Raw genomic sequence first — 20185 nt, 5'->3', positions numbered from 1 at the left:
GGTCATTTCTACGCTACGAGATAATCCGCGGTTATTCGTTCGCGCGGATGATCGAGGGGGGAAAAATTTTGCGAAGTATAGCGAGACTTCTTACGATTAATAATAATAATAATAATAACAATAATAATAAAAAATGATTGTCGACAGTTTACTGACGGTGATTCAAGATTTTCACGGTGGACGCTCCGTGCGTTCGAGCAGGGACACACGTATGCACGTGCCTGTGCGTACACACAATTTCTGGGACATCCTGCGCACACACGTAAACGCAGCGCTGCGAGCGATTCGCGGGAAAAATCCTAAGAGTGTATTTTTCTAAGTGCTTCGTTTTTCTTCCTTTCCGCTTTCTTTTTCCAATTATACCGGGGCGTACCGACAATACTGGTGGTTAAGTTCAGCGTACGGAAAAGGGCGGGGTTGGGCGGGGGGAGGGGGAGGGGAAAGTATACGGAGAGCGTGCACACACATGGGACCTCACATTTAGCGGCGCGTGCACCAGCGCGCGCGTATAACCGCGTTATCGGGACAGAACAAGTAAGAGAATCTCGTTGCGCACAATCGTACTGTATACTCGGCTCTATCTCGCATAAGTTATATTTTATTACACGGTGACCGTTGGGGGAGAGATACCGGCGAGAGAAAACGAGCATCATCACGGTGACGAGCGTCGTCACGTTTCGTTCAATCCGAATTGCTTTCACGTCAGAAAGGCGGTAGGACAGTTATAGGCGTGGTGCAGAGGAATAAACGCGTACATCGACTCGGGTGACGAGAAGTACAATCGTCCGAGGTACTGGAGATATCGAGCCCGTTTTGTCGTTCGACAGTTAATCCCGTTTGAGATCAGTACAAAGGTTCTTATAGAGTAAAAACACGACACGGATTGCCCAACGAAAGGGGAGAGGTCGAGAAGCGCAAACGGGACATATCGGGGGCTGACGAATACGCTTGAAGCGAGTCGGCTCGGAGATATCGAACGCTGATACTTGCACTCGTCTGACACTTGAAGAAGGATGCACTCTAAAATGCTTTTGAACGTTTGAGAGCTAGACATTATCCGCGATAACTTCCACACATCTTGTAGACCTCGTTAGGGGAGTTCGGATATTCTCCACGGGAGTATCGAGTACCGTTGGTTTCGCTTCGCGAACCGCCACGATTTATACCGATGCGATGAAGTATATCGATACTTTAAGAGACGAGCCTCCGAGTGTTGGCAGCGATGCTATACTTATTAGTGATCTTAAATTATTCTTATCTATTCAAGTGTCAGACGAGCGTTGACAGCCGACGCTTCTAAGCAGATTCGATTTACGAGTAGCCGAATAGTTGAATGGCAGTTCGAGGCCGTCATCAGCGAGACGAGGTAAATCGTGCTTTGTGACTTTAGTGATAAAGTATTTATTACGGAGAAACCAAAAAAAAAGAAGTGTAAGAAGTCTCAAACGTACCAAATACAGCGCGTGCCAATGCGCATGATTTAACTTTTTAGTCTAGCTACGTTAGAGTATCCGCGATGGGCACCCCGGTAAGCCGTGCTTCCTGTCGAGGGAGAGATCGGACACACGACACGGGATTAACGCTGGCGGTCGTTTTGTCGCGAGACACGCGGATTCGACCGATCACAAGCGTCGGTTTTCGGCGTTCGTACAAGAGTGCTTAAAATTGCTTTAATTATTAAATTATCGTATTAACTGTACTGCTCGAACAAATTTAGCTACTGTGACTGTGTGAAGAGGGTCAACTGTGCGGCCGAGACTTCGATTGATTCGTTAGAGGAGACGATCGATTAGGGTGTCGGTCGAATCCGGCTACTCGCGCGCGACTTGATCACTACATAGTTAAACCGTAAATGCGGCGGGCACGTGAAATAGGGGCAAGAGAAATAGGAAGCGAAATCGAGCACGAAAACGTTGTCTGGGAGATCTCTTGCCTCTCGTTCGACGAGAGTCAAAGGTTCACCCCCTCAATTCTGCTCGATTCGCCTTCCTAAAATAATTCCACGCGAATCTGAGAGATTTAATGAAAGAACAAACGCGGAGTAACGTAACTAAATCGAAATCATTTGGAGATGGTCGTTTCTCGGCTCTAGTCAATCTATCGAGGAGCTCGTCGACGACATCGTCGGTGAAACCGTTTTACCGAGAGTATATTCGGGGGAGAGAGAGAGAGAGAGAGATTTATGGGAGAGGAAGGGGAGTTCGCACGCACTAACTTTAATCACGTAAAATCGTAAAATGTTCATAGATATCAAGTGCGCGAAATAGTAAAGATAAGCGCGGGAGGACTCGAAGCGCGGGAGCAGGAATACGCGAGAGTAATTTGTACGTCTACCGATGTACGAGCGTTGCTAGTCTATACATAAATTATTAGCATTGAGAAGCGATATGAGCGATGTTTTTGTGTACAGGCCGCATATTTTCCTGACGAATGTTTAGCAAGGAATTTAGGCGAAACGGGCGGCATGAGTGATGGAAATACAGAACAGCTCTGTGTACTGTTCGAACTATTCGATTGACATTTAAAAATTAGAGAGCCTCTAATAGGAAAAGAGTGGTAAACTGGTCACGTAACGATCTCCTTTGATTGATCCATTAAAGCTTCATAAATTTGATGTCTGGGAGCAATCAGAGGAGAGTCACCGTCACATGACACACCAGTTTGCCACTCTTTCTAAGAGGCTCTCTAATAAAAATCAGCGGATTCGATTAAAAATTGATCAGTCGGACGACTGTAAACAGCGGTATAAGACGAGATTGAAAGACAGGCGAGTAGTTGATCGCGCTGCGATAAGACAGATGTACGTGTGTCTCGAGTCTGTATATATGTATAATATTGTATTATATATAATGTAATACTATAATATATAACAATAATATAGTATTATGTGATACTATATATTAAATGTAATATACGCTCGAGACACGCGGAACCACCTCTATCGTGTACATCGTCGCGTAACACGTGTAAAATTCGTATGGCGCACGATCGGATCGGACGAGAGTCTCATCACCGCGTTTTCTCTCGCGTCTTTCACCCCGCCGTTTCTCGCTACACGCGTATATATAAGCGAGCTCTCTCCCTACGAGGCACATATACACACATACACTTCGCGACGCACATTTCATTTCGTTTCATCTCACATTCGTGTCACAGTCAGTCGTAACGGGCTTCACCGTCGGACCAAGCGCGACGATCCGATATCTTGGACACGTCATCCGAGATAATCTCGCAAGGGTGGCCTAGTTCGTGCATCAACATCGGAAAATTGAAGTTTTCCTTCTAAGCGATTCATTTAACGACGAAATGTTTCGAACAATCTAAAAACCGTAGCCGACGTGAGAGACGTCGAGAAAATTGCGGTACCTTTTGAACATCTTCACGTTTAAAACGTTTGTGATAAAATCGACGAGTTTTTTTAGATTTTTCTATTTTATTTTATTTTATTTTATTTCCATTTTATTTTACTTTTTGTAGAAGGAAAAACAGCGCGATTATTTTTAATTCACCGAGGCGTTTTTCCGGACAGCCTTTATTCGCAGGTGTACCTTACAGGAGTTTTATACGTAGCGATATGGCGATTGCGCGCAATGATCCATGTCACTTTTCATATCAATCTGCGAATCGCGGTAAACGGGGAAGGCAAGCGCGAAAGAGAAGTCCCTTCGGCGCGGTTTCGTTGACGAGGCAACTTGATCGCGGAGCGCGGAGAATTGAGAATCCGGGAGGGAGTCATCTCTGCCGCGAGGGATCTGTCCGAGGGGTAAATCGAGTTTCTCGTTGATGGAAGCGACTAACTTGAATCGACAGCTAATACTTTGCGGAACGAGATCGATGAGGGGATTTACTTTTTCGTCTTTGTTCATTGGCGACGGCACGGGACGGCTCGCGTGAAAACGTTGCAACTTCGTGGCGTGAAGCAGTAGCGGTTTTTGTGCACGGTGGTGTGTTTTTTTTTACAAAACGTTTTCTCTCTGCGGGGGGGGGGATGTACTATGTATTGTATAAAGATGATAGCTGGATTTATACGTCGAACGTGTTGAGTGTGTTCGCTATTTATTTTTATTTTTAAAAATATTTAGTCTCTCGTCGGTATTTTTATCTATTGAACATAGTCCGCTTTTACGTTTCGTGTAGCGAAAAGTTGCCAAGTTTTCACGATGAATCCGAGACAGTGTCTCATCGGATAGTCCCTCCCCCCCCCTCCCTCCCCCCGCCCCCGTGTGATAGCGCGAGTTGCTTCGTGGCACAACGTGTGCGACTTAATTTCGCTTGGTGAAACTGTATCCGTGATGCGAGAGTCCTTTTTATTTTGTATTACTGTCCCTAAGATTAGTGTTATTGACTGTGTAGTCTCGCGATAACGTAGCTGTATTATTCATTATTCACCATGATTGCCATATTGTTGTAAAATTAGCTTAATACACAAGACAGCCGGTAGAAGCTATTGTGACAAGTAATATATATATAATTATACATACAAATATATAATTATATATAAATATAGAGATACGTATTAGTTATACTACTGCTAAGTCATACTTTTATGTGTGTATGCGTGTGGCCGCGCGGACGGATGGATGGCACGTATGTGTGTAGCATTTCTAGTCACGTAATCGAACCAAAAAAAAAAACAGAAGAAAAACGTAACAACTAAATGTCTACGCGTACATGTACGTACACGTGTATACCTGACATTGTTCGCTCACTTGAGTTTGTGCACAGCGTGTCCCAGACCCGCCAGGAAATGCTTTATGGTCGGTTTTTTTTTTTACGACGAATTTGGTGTCGAATCGCGGGAATAAAAGAAAAGAGCTTCTCTTGAATTTAATTCATTACATTTAAAATATGAAAGCTCTTTCTTCTCGAAGAATAATATGTGACCAATACGAACCTGTTCTTCGGAGCTCGATTTCAAATCGAGCTAAAATCGAGACTCGAAAAGCGGAAAATCGCAAAATCGTCGAATTGGTCGTAACGTGCTGTTCGTAAAGCAATTCCCGGTAGACTCGGTACATCCTGTATGCAGCGTAATTGCGAGTGTAATTGCGCGCTTCTCACGTAAGGAGGTAAGGGAAAGAACCGCGGGATTGATCGGGAACACGGCGTGAGGAATCGCGTCAACCTCTTAGAGACTGTGTGCCGTATAAACATTGCATTTCCAAGCAGAGATTTCCTTACGGAGATTACTTTTTATTCGATCTACTTAGTTTTTTTACTCTGTCGTACTTTTTTTTTAATCTGTCGTTTTCTTTATGTTTCTTTTTTTTCTTTTCTTAATTTCGTCGCGAGAGGAAGGAAGAGTCGGAGGGAACGCGGCTAGGCCGCCCTGAAGGGCTTTCGCGTTCGCGAAAGAAGTCGAAAGGGACGACGAGGATGACTTTCGAAGAGATACACGGCCTCCCGGTAAAAATCCACTATAACGACGACTATAATGCGAGGCGAGGTGAAATTTACTGTGCCGACAACAGCCGCGACACGTTCGCTATGCATCCTATCATATATAAAAAAAGAAGAAACAACAAACGTGCTCTCTCTCTGCCGTTTATCACGGTTGAAAGCGAGCGTAATACAGTAAATTGTGTGGGAGGATTAATTATAGCGTTATATCGTAATTATAATGATTAATGGTAATTATTATAACACACTGGTAATGATAAAGATAACTACAAAAAAAAAGAATAACGACGTTTAATTGACGATCAGTAATCAAGAGCGCACGATATTTCATGATGCATTCATAGTTTAATAATCATTATTTGATTTCCGTTGTGAAAGAATGATGTGTAAGGGTCTTATTACGAGGGGGATGATCAACAGGGGAGAAAGGGCGAGCGTTACACAAAAGATAAAATGAAAAAAAAAAGAGTGAAACGTCTCATTATATGAAGTTACCACCATGGAGAACCTTTCATTATATAAAATTATTATGTAATAATTGTCCATACATCTTAAAATGTCAAAATAAACTAATAATGAAAAAAAAAATTATCTCTGTCTATTTCTTACTTATTATCTATTTAAATCCAACCAAATCGCGAAAATCGTCGCGTTACAATTATTACTTATTATATTTCTTGCGATTTAAGCAAAACACAACGATCTAGAATACTTGTGTACGTATCGTCTAATGATGGTTTTTAAGAATTTAAAAATAAATTAATGAACGGAGGCTCTATTAAATCCATATTTTTAAAATATTTCAAAACGCTTCTTAATGAATTAAAATGCATTTAAATGTCTTCGCTCTACAAAGGATGAATCAACAGCTGCCAGTTTTACTCACATGCGGGTGTTGATTAAATAATAGCCTTGATAAAAAAAATATGATCTGACAAGTTGCAGTAAGACAAACTAATTGCAACTCGTAGATAAAATAATATATTATTTTTCATATCTATTTATATTAAATATTAAAAACTATCAGATATTTTAAGAATTTATTGCTTTTCTCAATTTATAAACTTCTTTAGGTAATGCATTACATGATATATACCCTATATAGTTACTACTTATTCTGCTACGAATGGAATTAATTTTCGATTGACAAACAAGGATCTAGATTTATCGAATTGTTAGACGAATAACTTCAGCATTGATATCGAGTTTTACTTCAATTCTAATGAGAAATCATAACCCTACAAACCTCGAAAGTTCAACTTATTAAACTACATATTAAAATACGACAAGGAATCTACTATTTTCGGGGTGTACATTACGAGATTATTTAGTTCATTCGGTCGGGAGTTTGACCGGTCTAATTGTCCCACTGAATGATTACGACATGCGCATCGCGTCAAGATTCAAGATAGAGTGTGCAACAGAGTGCCTCGATGCCGTGTCGCATCTGAAATGAGCCCGGCAAGTGATAACAATGTCGCACCGGATAATCTAACATGTCATCAGCTCATTCGCGCCATTTCAAGATCCTTTGGATAACGCTGCAGGTATCTCCTGATATCGACTCTCGTTTGGCAATTTCATTTTCTTTATACTGTCGCACGATAAACTTTTATAAAACTCATTAATTGTTTCATTATAAACAGACCGGACTCGAAATAATTACTAATAATTCTATTTATTAATCTCGACACATTGTTTTAAGTAATTCAAATATACGTACTCAGATGGTACTCGTGTTGATTGGCCCTCATCCCGAAAGCGCTTCCTCGCATTCACACCTCTACGTATCGCAGTTCCGCTACGTTCCCCAGTATCATCCATCGAGGAATCCCGACTGTGCGTCACGATGGCTCCGGCGTGAGTTTCACAATGAACGATTTCGCCACGAGAATGGCCGACGTTTCTCGACGTTCGAACAACCGCTCGTCGATCAAGATCATCCGTGGATCGAAATCAGAGCTCTCTTGGTTCGTTGTTCACGAACGCGGAAAGAAACGTAGGCAAACGCAGTTTTCATTGAAATTATCGGAGTTGGAATAATCTGGAAAACAAAGTAAATAATTTATTAATATTTTCTTATATCGATAGTAGAGAAACGTCGCAATCGATGCGAAATTGTAGGAGAAAAGTGATAATTAGCATGAAGATAAACAATGTTGGAAAGGTATCGTTAAATATACATTATTAATCTATCGAAATCGTTCAAGCCACTATTTCGGTTTAGCGATCGTGATTGTAATTTCATTTTATTTTTTGACTTTTTAAAGTTTTAATCTATTAAATAATTATTATAAAATATGTATATTCCACAAGACAAACACGCGAGAGGAATTCGTGCTGGTGGATCATGTATTGGATCCGGTAAAAATGCGGAAAATCCGATTGCGTAATCCGTATGTCATAAAAGTCCGCCAAGAACCTTTGCTGCATCTATATGGACTGAGATTTCAAGGTGTAAGTGTGCATAAATTAATTTGATTAATTTGATGATTAGTCTTTAAGTAATAATATATCATTTAGTAGCAGATTTATAATAAATAACAAAATAGAATTTTGCTAATACATTGCTATGATAATATAAGGCGTAATTATTTCTCTACAAAAATTTTCCGGGTAAATTATCAATTAAGTTTGTCAACGATTTGTTGATCGAGGCCGACAAAACAGTTTCCATTAACGTAGACGTGGATTATCTACGTCTGATACGGAAATGCGTATTAACTGATGATAAATTCTTGCCGTTTTAATTCTCCGCGTGCTTGTATAATAGAAAGAAAATATTTCTCCTACATATCGATCGCTTTAAATTAAGATTGTTAACGCGGAGGCAAGAGAAGAAGTCGTTAATAATTATCAAGCAAACTTCACTGGATGCAACGACGGCCTAGACAACCCAACTTGTGGTCAAATGTTAGTTAATGAAGAGCCAATACCATTTAGTCAAGTAAGAATAATATAAAAAAATATATAATCGTAATAAGATATCTGTAAAAAGCATTCATCTAATTTTTTAACAAAAGGATAATTTTATTGAAGTCATAAATTATTCTACAAAATTTTTTTCTAATAAAAAAGATAGATAAATAGCAAATTATGTATCTAGAAAAAGTAAAAAATGTGACTAGAGAAGTATGTAAATATATTTAGAACAAAGGAATAAGCAAAAAACAAATTATATAAATAGTAAAGATAGAGAAATGAGAATAATTATATCAATTTTAGAAAAACATTGATTTTCTTATATTAATATGTTAAATACATTTATATTACACATTATGATAATACATCAATTTAGCATTCAAATTATTGTTAACTACTATTGCATTATTAATTACTGTTTGCATCTCACTGGTCTTGTTGCATTCAATAAAGCTGTTAACACTATTATAACATTATTAACCCTTTCGTCCCGAGTGGTACACACCACAAATATTTTAAATTATCGAAAAGCTATAAAATGCTTTATCGACGAGGGAATATTGTCTTCGATTCGGAAAAGAGATTTATATTCAGGGACGAAAGGGTTAAATATTTTCTTACAATTATGTCGTAATTACGATCGAACCAAATCATTCGAAAAAAAAAAAATTTCGAGATTCCATCGTTTACACGATAGTAGTCTGCCCAAACTTCCCCGACAATGGTGAGCCATTTAATTAAACTTTAGGCAAGTTATGTCCCTGCAGTAAGAGCCGCGCGCAACACAAGACAACGGATCGCTTTCAGGGTTTCTGCTGTTCTTGCGAGGACGCGCATCGTGCCGAAAGTTTCCGCTCGGTCGCCGCCAAGTCAAACTATTACCAGCGGGACGATGCCGCAAACAGAGCTCGCAACAGGTCCGTGTCGAGCGCGAATTTATTTGACAATTCGGAGGCACGGCGCCAGGTCGAAACGAACGGGAACGGGGAGCACGACCGCCGTCGAGTCGGTTACGGCGACGCGCGAGGACGAGTAACGAGCCGCAATACTTCCGCCGTTAATGGCCCACTTGGCGAGCGAGCGTCTCCACTTCGGGAACAACAAAAGGAAGAACAGCTTAAAAACAATTCGGCTCGACGGCGCACTCGACCGCTTGAGGGACTTCCCAGGGCAGGGAGCGCGAATCGCGAGGAAGTCCTGCCGTCCGTACTGAAGAACGTGTTCTCCGATCCGTCGCCGAGCAAGGGGAAGATCGAGGCCTATATTGATGCCGTATACGAGCAAGCCATGAAGGAGAGAGCTATGAAGCAAGCCATAAAACAGGAAAGCGACAGGAGAAATAAGGATTTATTGGGCGAAAGCGATTTATCAGCCGGAAGTACGAGCAACTCAAGGAGCAGATTTCAAGAATCAGGTCGACGGTTCTTTGATCGGCGGATTAGCGACGGCCGATCTTCGATTTATGGTCCAGTTACGGATAATCATCAAGATACAACTATAAAATTTACAAATATAAGTAATTATGATTCTAAAAAATTAAAATCTCAGGAATTCAGTCAGCAATTCCTCGATCATCGGAACGACGGTCGATCATTGATTCGGGGATCAGTCGCGGATGATCCACGAAATCCAACTACGAGACCAACGAGGTTGGTAGGTGAACAGGGTTCTGCGAAAACGGACGGCGAAGAGGATAATCGGGAGTTCCTCGAGAAGTGCGACAGGTCGGTGAATTTTTCAGAAAGTGGAAATCGCCAGGAAACGGTGGGGGATCGATTTCGTGGCGCAGCTCATCCTGAAAATACCTTCGATTACACACCGACGATGTCCCCGGCAATACACCCGTCGCGAATTCCGGAAGAGAGTCAATTTTCGAGGCGGACGGAGAAGAATGCGTTCGTCAACGGCGATAACGCGTCGCCCGATAACGGAAGTTTTTTTCCCACGACCATTGAATTTTTTATTCGATCCGGGCTTGTCCCGTGCGGGGATAATTCTGACGAGAATATTAATTACGGTGTCGCGTCGCCGACGATAAAATCGAACGGCTTCGAGGAGGGCGTGTTCGCGCTGCTATCGAAAATTGTGATATCGGAAACGCGCTCGTCGACGGTGGGTGAGGCGGGACAGCGTGGATTTAGGGCATCTTCGGAGAACATCTCGGGTAACGTTAACGCGTTGAGAAACGCTTGGGTCGTGAGGAAGAACTTAAGTGCCGCCGCGATTCGAAGAGGTAATACGAGCGGCGAGGAGAGAAAAACGGAAAATGCTAATGTATCGACGGGAATCTCGGCTGTCCCTGCTTTTACAAGATTACGAAATCTCTCCTCTTCCTCCTCCTCCTCCTCCGTTGGAATCTCGCGGCTGGAAGAATTATCTGCGCCCGTCGTCGCTGCTCGTTCCGCGGATAAATCATTGACGAAAATCCCGGAATCAAAAACTCGCGGCTCGTTATCGGCGAACGAGACACGGAGATTTCCCGACGACCTCGTCGGGGATTTGCACGAGGGCCGAGAGTCGCGCGGAATGTACAGCTCGCCCGAGCGAGCGCCGCAAGACGTGAACTTGAAAAACAGTTACAAATTCTGGAAGACCCGTCGGAAGTTCCGGAAGTCGAAGGGCGCCGACAAGTTTCGCGGGGACAAGGGCGTCGGGCGGGGGTGGAAACAGCCGGGGAAGTCGAGCCGTGGATTGACGCGGAAGCGCGCGTCGCCGGATCTTAAGCGCGACAATTTTCGGGACAAATTTCCGAAGCGCGAGCGACGTTTCCGAAGGCATCTCCACACCGGAAGGGAAGTTTTTAATATCTTGGACGCTCGCGGTCGGAGCAACGGTCTGACAGGTGAAGGCTCGCGCCGCAAAGCGCGAGTCTTTACAGATTACTACACTCGACCCGAGGTAGCCCGCTATAGGCGAGAGACGTCGAGTATTGCCGGAGACAAAAATCCGAGGAAACAAGTGATTTTGGAGTCCGGTCACAGGAAAGTCCAATCCGGAGAGAACGATAATCCGTTCGACCTCGACAATAAAGACAGCAGAAAGAACAGCGTCGATAAGCGGATCGAGGACAAGTTCGTGCGAATAAGCAACGTCCTGAAGGAAGACTCTACCGAGGCGAGAATTATTCAAGAAACTCCGGGGAATTTTGAAGTGGTTACAAAGAGCGAAGCCGCGAAAGCCGATATCCCGAAAATTCAGAATGAACTGGGAGAGAATTTGTTTTCGCGAGAAAGCGGCAAATCGGGCGGATCATTGGCAATTCACGGCGACGAAATACCGCACGGGCAGCATGCGGAATTAATTGATACGCGTCAGCGATCAACTGCGAACGAAAATTCTCACGCGATTACGGAATCTAGGGCGGTAAACAACGAAGTCACCACGATTACATCGCTAATTACGCGAAAAGATTCCACCGACTGTAAAGGATCCGTTTTTCTCAAGCTCATGGTCGGTCCTTCTCCGCCAACATCGATTACGGAGAAGCTTGATTACGATGTCTCGAGAGAGATTAATTTTAAATTTGATAAATCCAAAAATCCAATTTATGCAAGCGAATTCGCAACGAGGCAGACGGAAGTTTTCGTGCAGGCACTTTCATCGAATGCTCCACGGGGCGAGAACGTCGACGGCTGTTTCGAGATCACCGGTGAGCCACTTGGAACATTATCCGGCAGTTGGGCGAGTAGTTCCAAGGAAGCGACGTCTCCCGAAGCGGCGAACAATCACAGCGAGGGCGAGCGAGACGAAACGGAGAACGCGAGATTCCACGAACTTAATAACAACTCTTCGCGGATGATTGCCGGCAATTCCGTGGAGCCCGAAGGCCCGCCGATCGACCGGGCGCTCTCACCGCGCGGTAGCGTTTCAGTTACTGAACCTGAGGGAGTCTCGTTGAGACTCAACAAAGAGGAAATAAGTTCTCGTTATACCGAAAATCCGCTTCCGGAAAATTCGAAGGGCTTTCCAGGGAGGTCCCGAGAGAGGGAGGAGATTGCCGAGCTGGTGGACCGGATCGTGAGACAATACGCAACGTACACGCCCGTCATGCCGGACATGCCGAACTTCGACGAGATCACGGAGGCGGGAACCCTGCCACCGGTGGAAGAGACGACGGTCACTCAGTTCACGACGACCTTGGCGACCACCACCAGGATCACGGACGTGGCGTTCCGACCTTCGATGCGTCCGTTGAGAACGACACCGCTTCCCGGGCAGGAGATGCACGACGAGATCTCTCTAGACGAGACCACCTTCGTGGAGGAGACGGAAGCAACGACGACCAGTCGCGAAACGACTGTCTCCAAACCCAGACCTGAAAGACCTAAGGCGAGCACCTCGTCAAGAGCAAAAATACGAAGAGTGTCGAATAAAACTGAGAGAAACGGGAAACGACGACAGAAAATTGCCAATCGCGTGACAGGCATGAAAATGACAGATGTGGAAAAGAAAGTTGAGACTCACCCTTGGTATCGCACTACAGAAGTACAGCAGATAATAGCAGCGAATCGATCTGTCCAGAAGATTGAAGGAGGAAAGAAGAAGCACCGCTACAAGTCGAAGACAGATTCTTTTCAGAGCACTTCCCCATCGTGGACTTCATCAACGACGGTCTCTTCCGGTGTCGGGCAGACGAGAGGCAAGAGATCGGACTTCATCCGCGCGGCGGGCGATCGCGATTCCCTTATCTTCTACGACTACGAGGGCGAGGAGGATGAAGGGGTTCGGCGAAGTGGAAGAACGAGTTTGAATAAAAACGAAAAGTCACCGAATATAACAGAGCCGACTGAATTACGTTCCAGAATTGAAAAAAGATTAACCGGCGAATTGGATTATCCTGCGAGCCGCGGATCCTCTCGGCACAGTTGCGAGAGTCGAGATCAGACACAAAAGCCCAATGCCGCTCTTCGGGATATTGTAGCGCGTAATGTCGGGCTTCGTATCGCTGGGGATGATCTCGATTCGAGCGCGCAAGAGAAGGAGCGGGATATGCAAGATAATCTGAAGAACTTCACCGTTCTAAAGTTGAAAGACGACGCAGTTCGTACATTCGACAAGGACGTTTCTTCGCGAGATCGTGAAGCTATGTCGGTGTCGTTCGGCATTCCGCCCTCGGATCCATCGGCAAAAGTTTCACGGACGGATCTTTCCGGATCGGTGCGCGAGAGGCTGGAGCTAGATCGTGGAACGGAGAAGCGGGGAACGTTCGGCGAGCGAATGGTGGCCGAGATCGACAGGGTCGCGGTGGTGCGAAAAATCGCGGTGGACATGTCGGGGAGCGCAAGAAGTCCCGCGGGCGCGGCCGCGGGCGCGGCCGCGGGCGATTTGTCGGATCGCCGCGGCGCGGAATCGCCGGGGAAATCGTCCGCGGGCGGGATATTACCGGCGGGGAGCGCAAGAAGTCCCGGGAACCGGGACAAAAGTCGTGAAACGGATACTGTCATTCGCGGCGTGAAATTGATGATGCCGGGCGATAAGGGGGAGACACGCGAGCTCGACGTCGCGGCTAAAAGTACCGGTAAAAAGATCCCGCCGTCGTTCGCCGCCGCGCGACGACAACGACGGGGACGCGAGGACGCGAGGAAGATTAATGAAAATCCCGCGGACATCCGGGCACGTCGCGTTTCCGCAGGGGTGCGGTACCACCGACGTTCTCGAGACAAGGTGTACAACGTCGTTCGCAAAATAATCAATAAGATCGAGGGAAAGTCATCGGTGTCGGACGACGAGGCGGATACCGAGGTGGGATTCGCGGGAAGTGAGAAGCGTGCCGTTCGGTCGTCGCCGGATTGGCATCGATCGGGCGGACGACGACTGCTGTCGAGCAGCGGAGGATCCGACCGCGTCGCGAGTATCGACGACGAATATTACGCGAACGACGCACGTGAGACGGATCGGGAGAATGACGCGAGCGATAATGAAGCTATTGCCCGCCGGAGGGATGATTTATCGTACCTCGCTGAGAATCCGCCCGGCCGGCGTGAGGATCGAGATCCGCGGAAATTGGTGGCTGAAACGGATCGATTGGCAGATGCGAGTGCCGATGCTGCACGAACTGTAATGCCAAAGGAAAGAACAGTTGCTGTCTGCGATGCAGCGGTGCTCTCCGACGATGTGCAGGCGAACAGCGAAGAGGCAATCTCGAGGTTATTAATACCAGGATATTAATTTCGATACAGACGGATTCTCATTTTTAACGCAAAAATTCCTACTTCTCTGTGGTACTCTATTAATGTATTGAGTGATTAATATCCTTTTTTTTTATTTTTTTAGAAACGAGTCGATTTTTCCATAATTCTTTATTGTTATATAAATTCTCAAAAACTTGTTATTGATAATATTTCATGTTACTATGATAAAATCGTTGATTAAAAATGTTTGTCGTAGCAGTATTAAAATTATCTGACGAGAAAAAGCAATGTATAGAAAATTGAGATAAAACTCGTTTCAAAAGAAATTCGTGGTAATTATTTTAAGTAGATAGATAATAAAAAAATTAAGTATACGTATAGATATAAAAATACCTGTTTAAATCTATACGTTTATATATAATTAGCCAATTAATATTATCATTGATTATAGTAGCAATTACAGGAATAAAAAGAAGAAAGTTAAGAAAAAGAATACAGACTCTCAGGAGAGACCGCGCGATATCGAAGTAGTTCTCGAATCGACCGATCCTGCAAGTTACAACGACGATAAAACGTTAAAAGTTCCTCTCGAAGCAGAAGAATCTATTATCCAAAGAGTTGTCGATAATAATAATAATCCAGTACAGGAAAAAAGTTTTGATTCTAAAGATGTTTTAAGAAACTCTCGAACCTACGGAGAGATTATAAACGAGGAGCCATTTTCGCTTCGCGAGGCAATCAACGAAAATAATTCACAAGATGAATCTCTTTATGAAACTCAGTCGATATTTAATAGGGAAACTACAAGCTTCCCTGCTACGAGTAGTCGAAATCCATCGAGTGCTGGAAGAATGTTATCGAACGTCGATTTGTCATCAAGCTCGGCAGCGCCGAAAAACGAAGGGGGTATAAAAATTTCGCTAATTGGAAGGATTCAGGTGCACGGCGGTTTCAATCAGACCCCAGTGCTAATAAGCTTAGATGCCGTTCCCGACGGATTTTCAACAACACAGTCCTCGGTTTCCGCAGGATCGTCGAACACTATTAAGGTGATTGAAACTACCGCCATTAATCCCCCTCTAAATGATTCAAACGCGGAATTCACGTTTGATCTCATGTCCGTGAACGAACGTGCAAATGACGAAGCGAGTGATTCACTAAACACGATATCGGACGAGAGTCAGGAAGCCGGAAAGTCGAACGTGATCGACTTAACGCTACGGTCTCGCGAGAAGCTTTTCGATCTGACGGGAAGAAGTGCGGAGGAGCGAAAGACGACGGAAAAAAATCCCTCCCGACTCGAGAAGCGATTGGACAAGTATAACGCGAACACGAAATCGGCCAAGCAGGTTTTTCTAACGGATCACTCGGCCGAATCGAACGACGAAGTGGCTAGACCGAACGGAGAGATGATTTCCGAGCGAAACGGCGCGGGCGGCGGGTCGATCGACAAACTGGACTCTCGTTCGTCCGCGAATCCGGTGTATTTTCCAGACATTTTGGGATCCGTCCTGGTCAACAACGATAGCCTAAAAGATCAAGATGTCAACGAACCGCCGCGTCGAATCGAAACCAATCGATCCAGTTCAACCGAGACTGCAGACTTGTCGAATACCACTCTTCACGTCGTACCGTTGATGCGCATCGACGTTGCGAACGACGGAAGAACCGGGACGACGTGTTGCCCGTGGAACGCCACTTCCGGCGGTTGTTACAGGATGCCCGCGACCGTTCGGAAACTCGAAATTACGGTGACGACCCCGCGCGAGTTGCTAACTTCGAGCAATTATCGCGACGGCGATCCCGCTGAAACTTTTTCGCCTGGACTTCGCGAAACGACCGCGGATGACCGGAGCGCGGTAACCACGAAGTCCTCGCCGTCAACGCGATTGCAGAACGACGTTCTCGAAACCGCGACCGAACGCACGACAAACGAGACACGTTCTACCGCGACGCCGTGTGGCAGGGGCAACGGTAGATCGATTAATGCGATTCGCGCGAGGAGCATGATGACCATCGTGAGATTCATGATGAAACTGCTGAGAATCATCGCCGAGGAGGACGAAGAGCCGCCTTGTTCCAAGACTCCGATTGGCGAGACGGTGATTCACGTGGAGAATGTGGTTATTAACGCGTCGAGTCACGTGGAGCGGCAGGGAAGTACCACCGATAGGGCGATAATAAAATCAGGACGGACGAGGCAGGATCTTACGAGCGCTGAGTGGCGATCGACTGCAATCACGGAAAGGATACGCGAGAAATCGTCCACGCTGGGCGACGGTACTTTCGAGTCCTTCACCGAAGCGCCGTCGTCCTACCCGGCGGCGTCCACCTTGCCAAGCTCTCCCGATGAAGTGCCCGAGGACGAAAAGCTGCCCTCCACGCTCTTCGAGACCTCCACGGGAAGGGAGGTGTACACTTCCACTTTATCGAGCACGATTTCCTCCGCGACGCCCAGGTCCTTTCTATTTTACGAGCCCGCACGAAAGTCGCACCGCAAAGGCTTTCCCTCTCGGAAAGACACCGGAGTCGATCTAACGGGTGTAAAACAAAATTCGAGCGTTTCCTTTAAGGGTTCAAAGGACGAGTCGGGAGGGAAGAAATCACGATTGGACGACGGCCAGGCGAGTCGTTCGTCCTCGCGGCGGCGGGACCAAAACCGAAGTTCCGTCGAGCGATTTCACTTGGGTAAACAAGGAATTGCTACGACGAATCCCGAGGATAAAATCGGATCTCGCCGGGCGGGATATTTGGCGAGGAGTAAAAATGCCGGGTCGGGATCGACGGGTGTCGCTAACGATACCGTCAGGCGGATACTTCCGCGCGATATCGACGTCTCGCGGGGTGCTTTATTAGAAAGAGTCGGTGCCGCGAGAGAAAACAGGCCCGAGCGCTCGAAGTCGGAGGGGGCGGGGGTATCAGATCGGCGCGCCGAAACGAGAACGAAATTGCTTAACCGTTCCGCGAGAGGTGGTCCTGCGGGAGATTGGATCGGGGAACATCGGGCGGCCACGCGGCGACTGTCGATCGATAAGAAACTGCGGGAATTGCGCAAAGTACCGGGCGGAACTCCAACGCCGGGAAAAGTCGTATTTCGGCGCGTCCGCGGCAAGATTAACCGCCCTCCTGACCCAAATCTCGTTAGCGGTAGGAGTGATTCGTTTAAGATCGAAGGGAACGTCGCCGGAAATGGCCCGCTGGCAAAACTTTCGACCGATGATGCTTTATCCGTCGTCGGCGGTGGATTAAGTTCGTTAGAAAGAGAGGACGCCGCGGGAAACGCGATTGGATATTCGTCAACTTCTTCATTAGCAAACGATAACGTTGGCGCGTCTGGAATCGGCGAAGAAATCGTGGATGAACGTGCGAGGTTCGTCACGAAGAAACAGTAAGAAACTAAAAAATTTAGTATTATATATATAAAATAGTTAATTTCATTGAATTTATAATACATTTATTTATTAACGTTTTTATCGCTTTATTAAAAAATTTTATTACAAATTTTTTAACAAATTATTTTGAAAGAGAGCCATTCAGTTATAGGGGAAAATTTTTACATTGTCCAAGAACGCTCTCCGTGTGTAATTATAGTCTTATTATCTCCACATGACAGACGCCGTAATTTCACATTGTCTCGTAGCATTTCGAACAAGAAACGGGATGTCAGCGAGCGTCGCGATTTCCGGAAAGGTAATCGTGCATTTAGGAAACGGCAAAGAGCCGCGAGCCCGACAAAGAGGAAGACAAAGCGGAAAAAGAAGAGAAAGAAGGGCGGTCAGCGGACGAAAGATATTTCGGAGACTGCTGAAAACCTGCAGCGGCGTTTCAAGAGACACTTATTAATGATGTCCCTCGAACCGGAGTATGACGCCGATGACGCTGCGGCAAGATTTTCGAGACGCCACGTCGCCACGGAGGGAAGAAACGCCGAGAACTTGCGGAAGTCCGCGGGTAGCAGCGCGAGAGTACGGCGGCGCGGACGCGACGGCGACGACCGTACGGTCGATGGACCGGAAACCGATCCCGGCACGGCGCAAATCCGCGGTGGTCAAGACTGCACGGATCGCCGACACCCGCCGAATATCGATGCGGCCAAATATCTCGAATCCGCGCATTGTTTGCGCTTTAGTGATTTATGGTAGGTCGCCTATGGGGATTTAAGGGGATCGCCGACCGCGCGCGTGATTCATAACGAATATAACGTCTCATTGAGAAAGGGGATGCAATGGAAATGCAAACTTTTTCTCGATGATCTTATCAATCCCAAACGCGATAAGGTTAGCGAATTTGCGATTAGAACGGAAAAGGTAAAGAAAATATGATAAAATTCGGAAATTCGAGAAAGAGAAATTCAAATTGTAACAATAAATTGAGATGAAAAAACACACACAGAGAGAGAGAGAGAGAGAGAGAGAGAGAGAGAGAGAGAGACAGAAAAAACAGAAAATGTATAATTTTTCATACGTAAACCATGAATGCAAAGTATAAAATGTATGTATAACAGTATTATTTTTGTAAATTCACCGACTGAAAAATAATGCCATTATTTAATAAATAAGAGAAAACTTTTGCTTCATTCGTTACAGTTGAGTGTGTTGTTTTACCTGTCAATAAAGTTTATTAAAAATATTGCGAGGCAATCATGCATATAATAGCGGTGTGGGCCGACGGTTTATTAAAACATTAAAATGACGGCCAATGGCTCTCGATCACTTATTTTCAGTTTAGCACAATGGCTACGCGCGCGGCAACAATTGCGGACTGTAGATGCAACAAAAACAAAGATGAGTGCTTTTGTTTCGCGCCGCCTCTGTAGTTGACGTGCCGCAAATTAATTAACAGATAATCGATACGAAGACATTTTATAATGTTCGTCATATTTCAAAAAAAATCCCCCATTAATGTACTGTATCGACTTTCGCAACTTTCTCTTTGTCGATTATGAATTCATTCGTTACTGTTAGTCTGAAAATTGTCAAAGTTCGGTGAAAATAATCGCCAGAGAAATCATCTTTCAGGTATTCCGTGTATCAGTTGGAGGATCCTATCGTCGAGCACGCGGTATATCTTCAGGTTTATGAAAAACGCGCTTTAGCGAACGGATCGACTTACTGGGAGGATCTCACCGCAGATTCCGTAGTCAGGTGAGAGGGGGAGAGAGAGAGAGAGAGAGAGAGAGAGAGAGAAAGAATTTAAATGCGCACTCGAGTATGTTCGAAGCGGCCCCGATAAACTTCACGCTAGACAGGTCGTTTATGCCATCAGATTGGGCACGTTCAACAGGCACCATAGAGGCAGCCAAGATACGATCGCTTTCGCCTACAAGGAAGTGAAAATGCCGGGACGGGAGGAGGACGGGATTCCTAATTTGGATGTCGTTCGTGATCGTCTTTTGGTACCGTCGTCGGTGACATCAAAAGGCTCCGAATATCCTGCCGAAGGTATTGAATGTTTCAAGGCCTTCCTCTTGAAATTCGTACGCGCGAGTTTATATTTCCTAGCGGAAATTATCGTACGAAACGGAGAGCGAATAATTATATCTGATATCTAAAAGAACATTTTCACGATTTTTATCTATAATTAAAAAAAGTCAAATACATTATTTTATTTAAGACATGCCAAAAATGTGTAGCTATAATTTCATTTAAATTTTAATCTTTACTTATCAAAAATTTAATCATGATTTTGTGACAGTGAAATAACGAATACTGAAAGATAAAATTAAATCGAAG

General features: G+C 45.1%; 2 protein-coding genes and 1 long non-coding RNA gene across 3 annotated transcripts in view; 2 read left to right on the top strand and 1 right to left on the bottom strand.

Moving 5' to 3' along the window:
- LOC105451052 overlaps positions 1-7200 on the bottom strand; it is a 38592-nt gene extending 31392 nt beyond the window's left edge. Inside the window, exon 1 of the long non-coding RNA XR_974546.1 lies at positions 7124-7200. This is a non-coding gene — a long non-coding RNA (uncharacterized LOC105451052). The remainder of the gene's footprint in view (positions 1-7123) is intronic.
- Positions 5988-8477, top strand: LOC105451053. The gene is made up of 5 exons (XM_011691251.1): positions 5988-6947; positions 7128-7399; positions 7492-7567; positions 7717-7857; positions 8216-8477. Exons 1-5 carry the CDS (start codon positions 6897-6899, stop codon positions 8360-8362), a joined length of 687 nt encoding a protein of 228 aa, XP_011689553.1. The 5' UTR covers positions 5988-6896; the 3' UTR covers positions 8363-8477.
- A 470-nt stretch (positions 8478-8947) lies between these two features.
- Positions 8948-19786, top strand: LOC105451295. Its single transcript, XM_011691666.1, has 7 exons — positions 8948-8952; positions 9090-9792; positions 9871-14468; positions 14905-17841; positions 18094-18591; positions 19472-19597; positions 19702-19786. The coding sequence occupies exons 1-7, from the start codon at positions 8948-8950 to the stop codon at positions 19784-19786; spliced, it is 8952 nt and encodes a 2983-aa protein (XP_011689968.1).
- The last annotated feature ends 399 nt before the right edge of the window (positions 19787-20185 follow it).

This window comes from Wasmannia auropunctata, unplaced genomic scaffold, assembly GCF_000956235.1.
Source record: "Wasmannia auropunctata unplaced genomic scaffold, wasmannia.A_1.0 LD336053.1, whole genome shotgun sequence".
In the NCBI taxonomy this organism is placed as follows: Eukaryota; Metazoa; Arthropoda; class Insecta; order Hymenoptera; family Formicidae; genus Wasmannia; species Wasmannia auropunctata.
The sequence above is the reverse complement of the archived record's forward strand: the minus strand, read 5'-3'. Positions and strand labels throughout refer to the sequence as shown.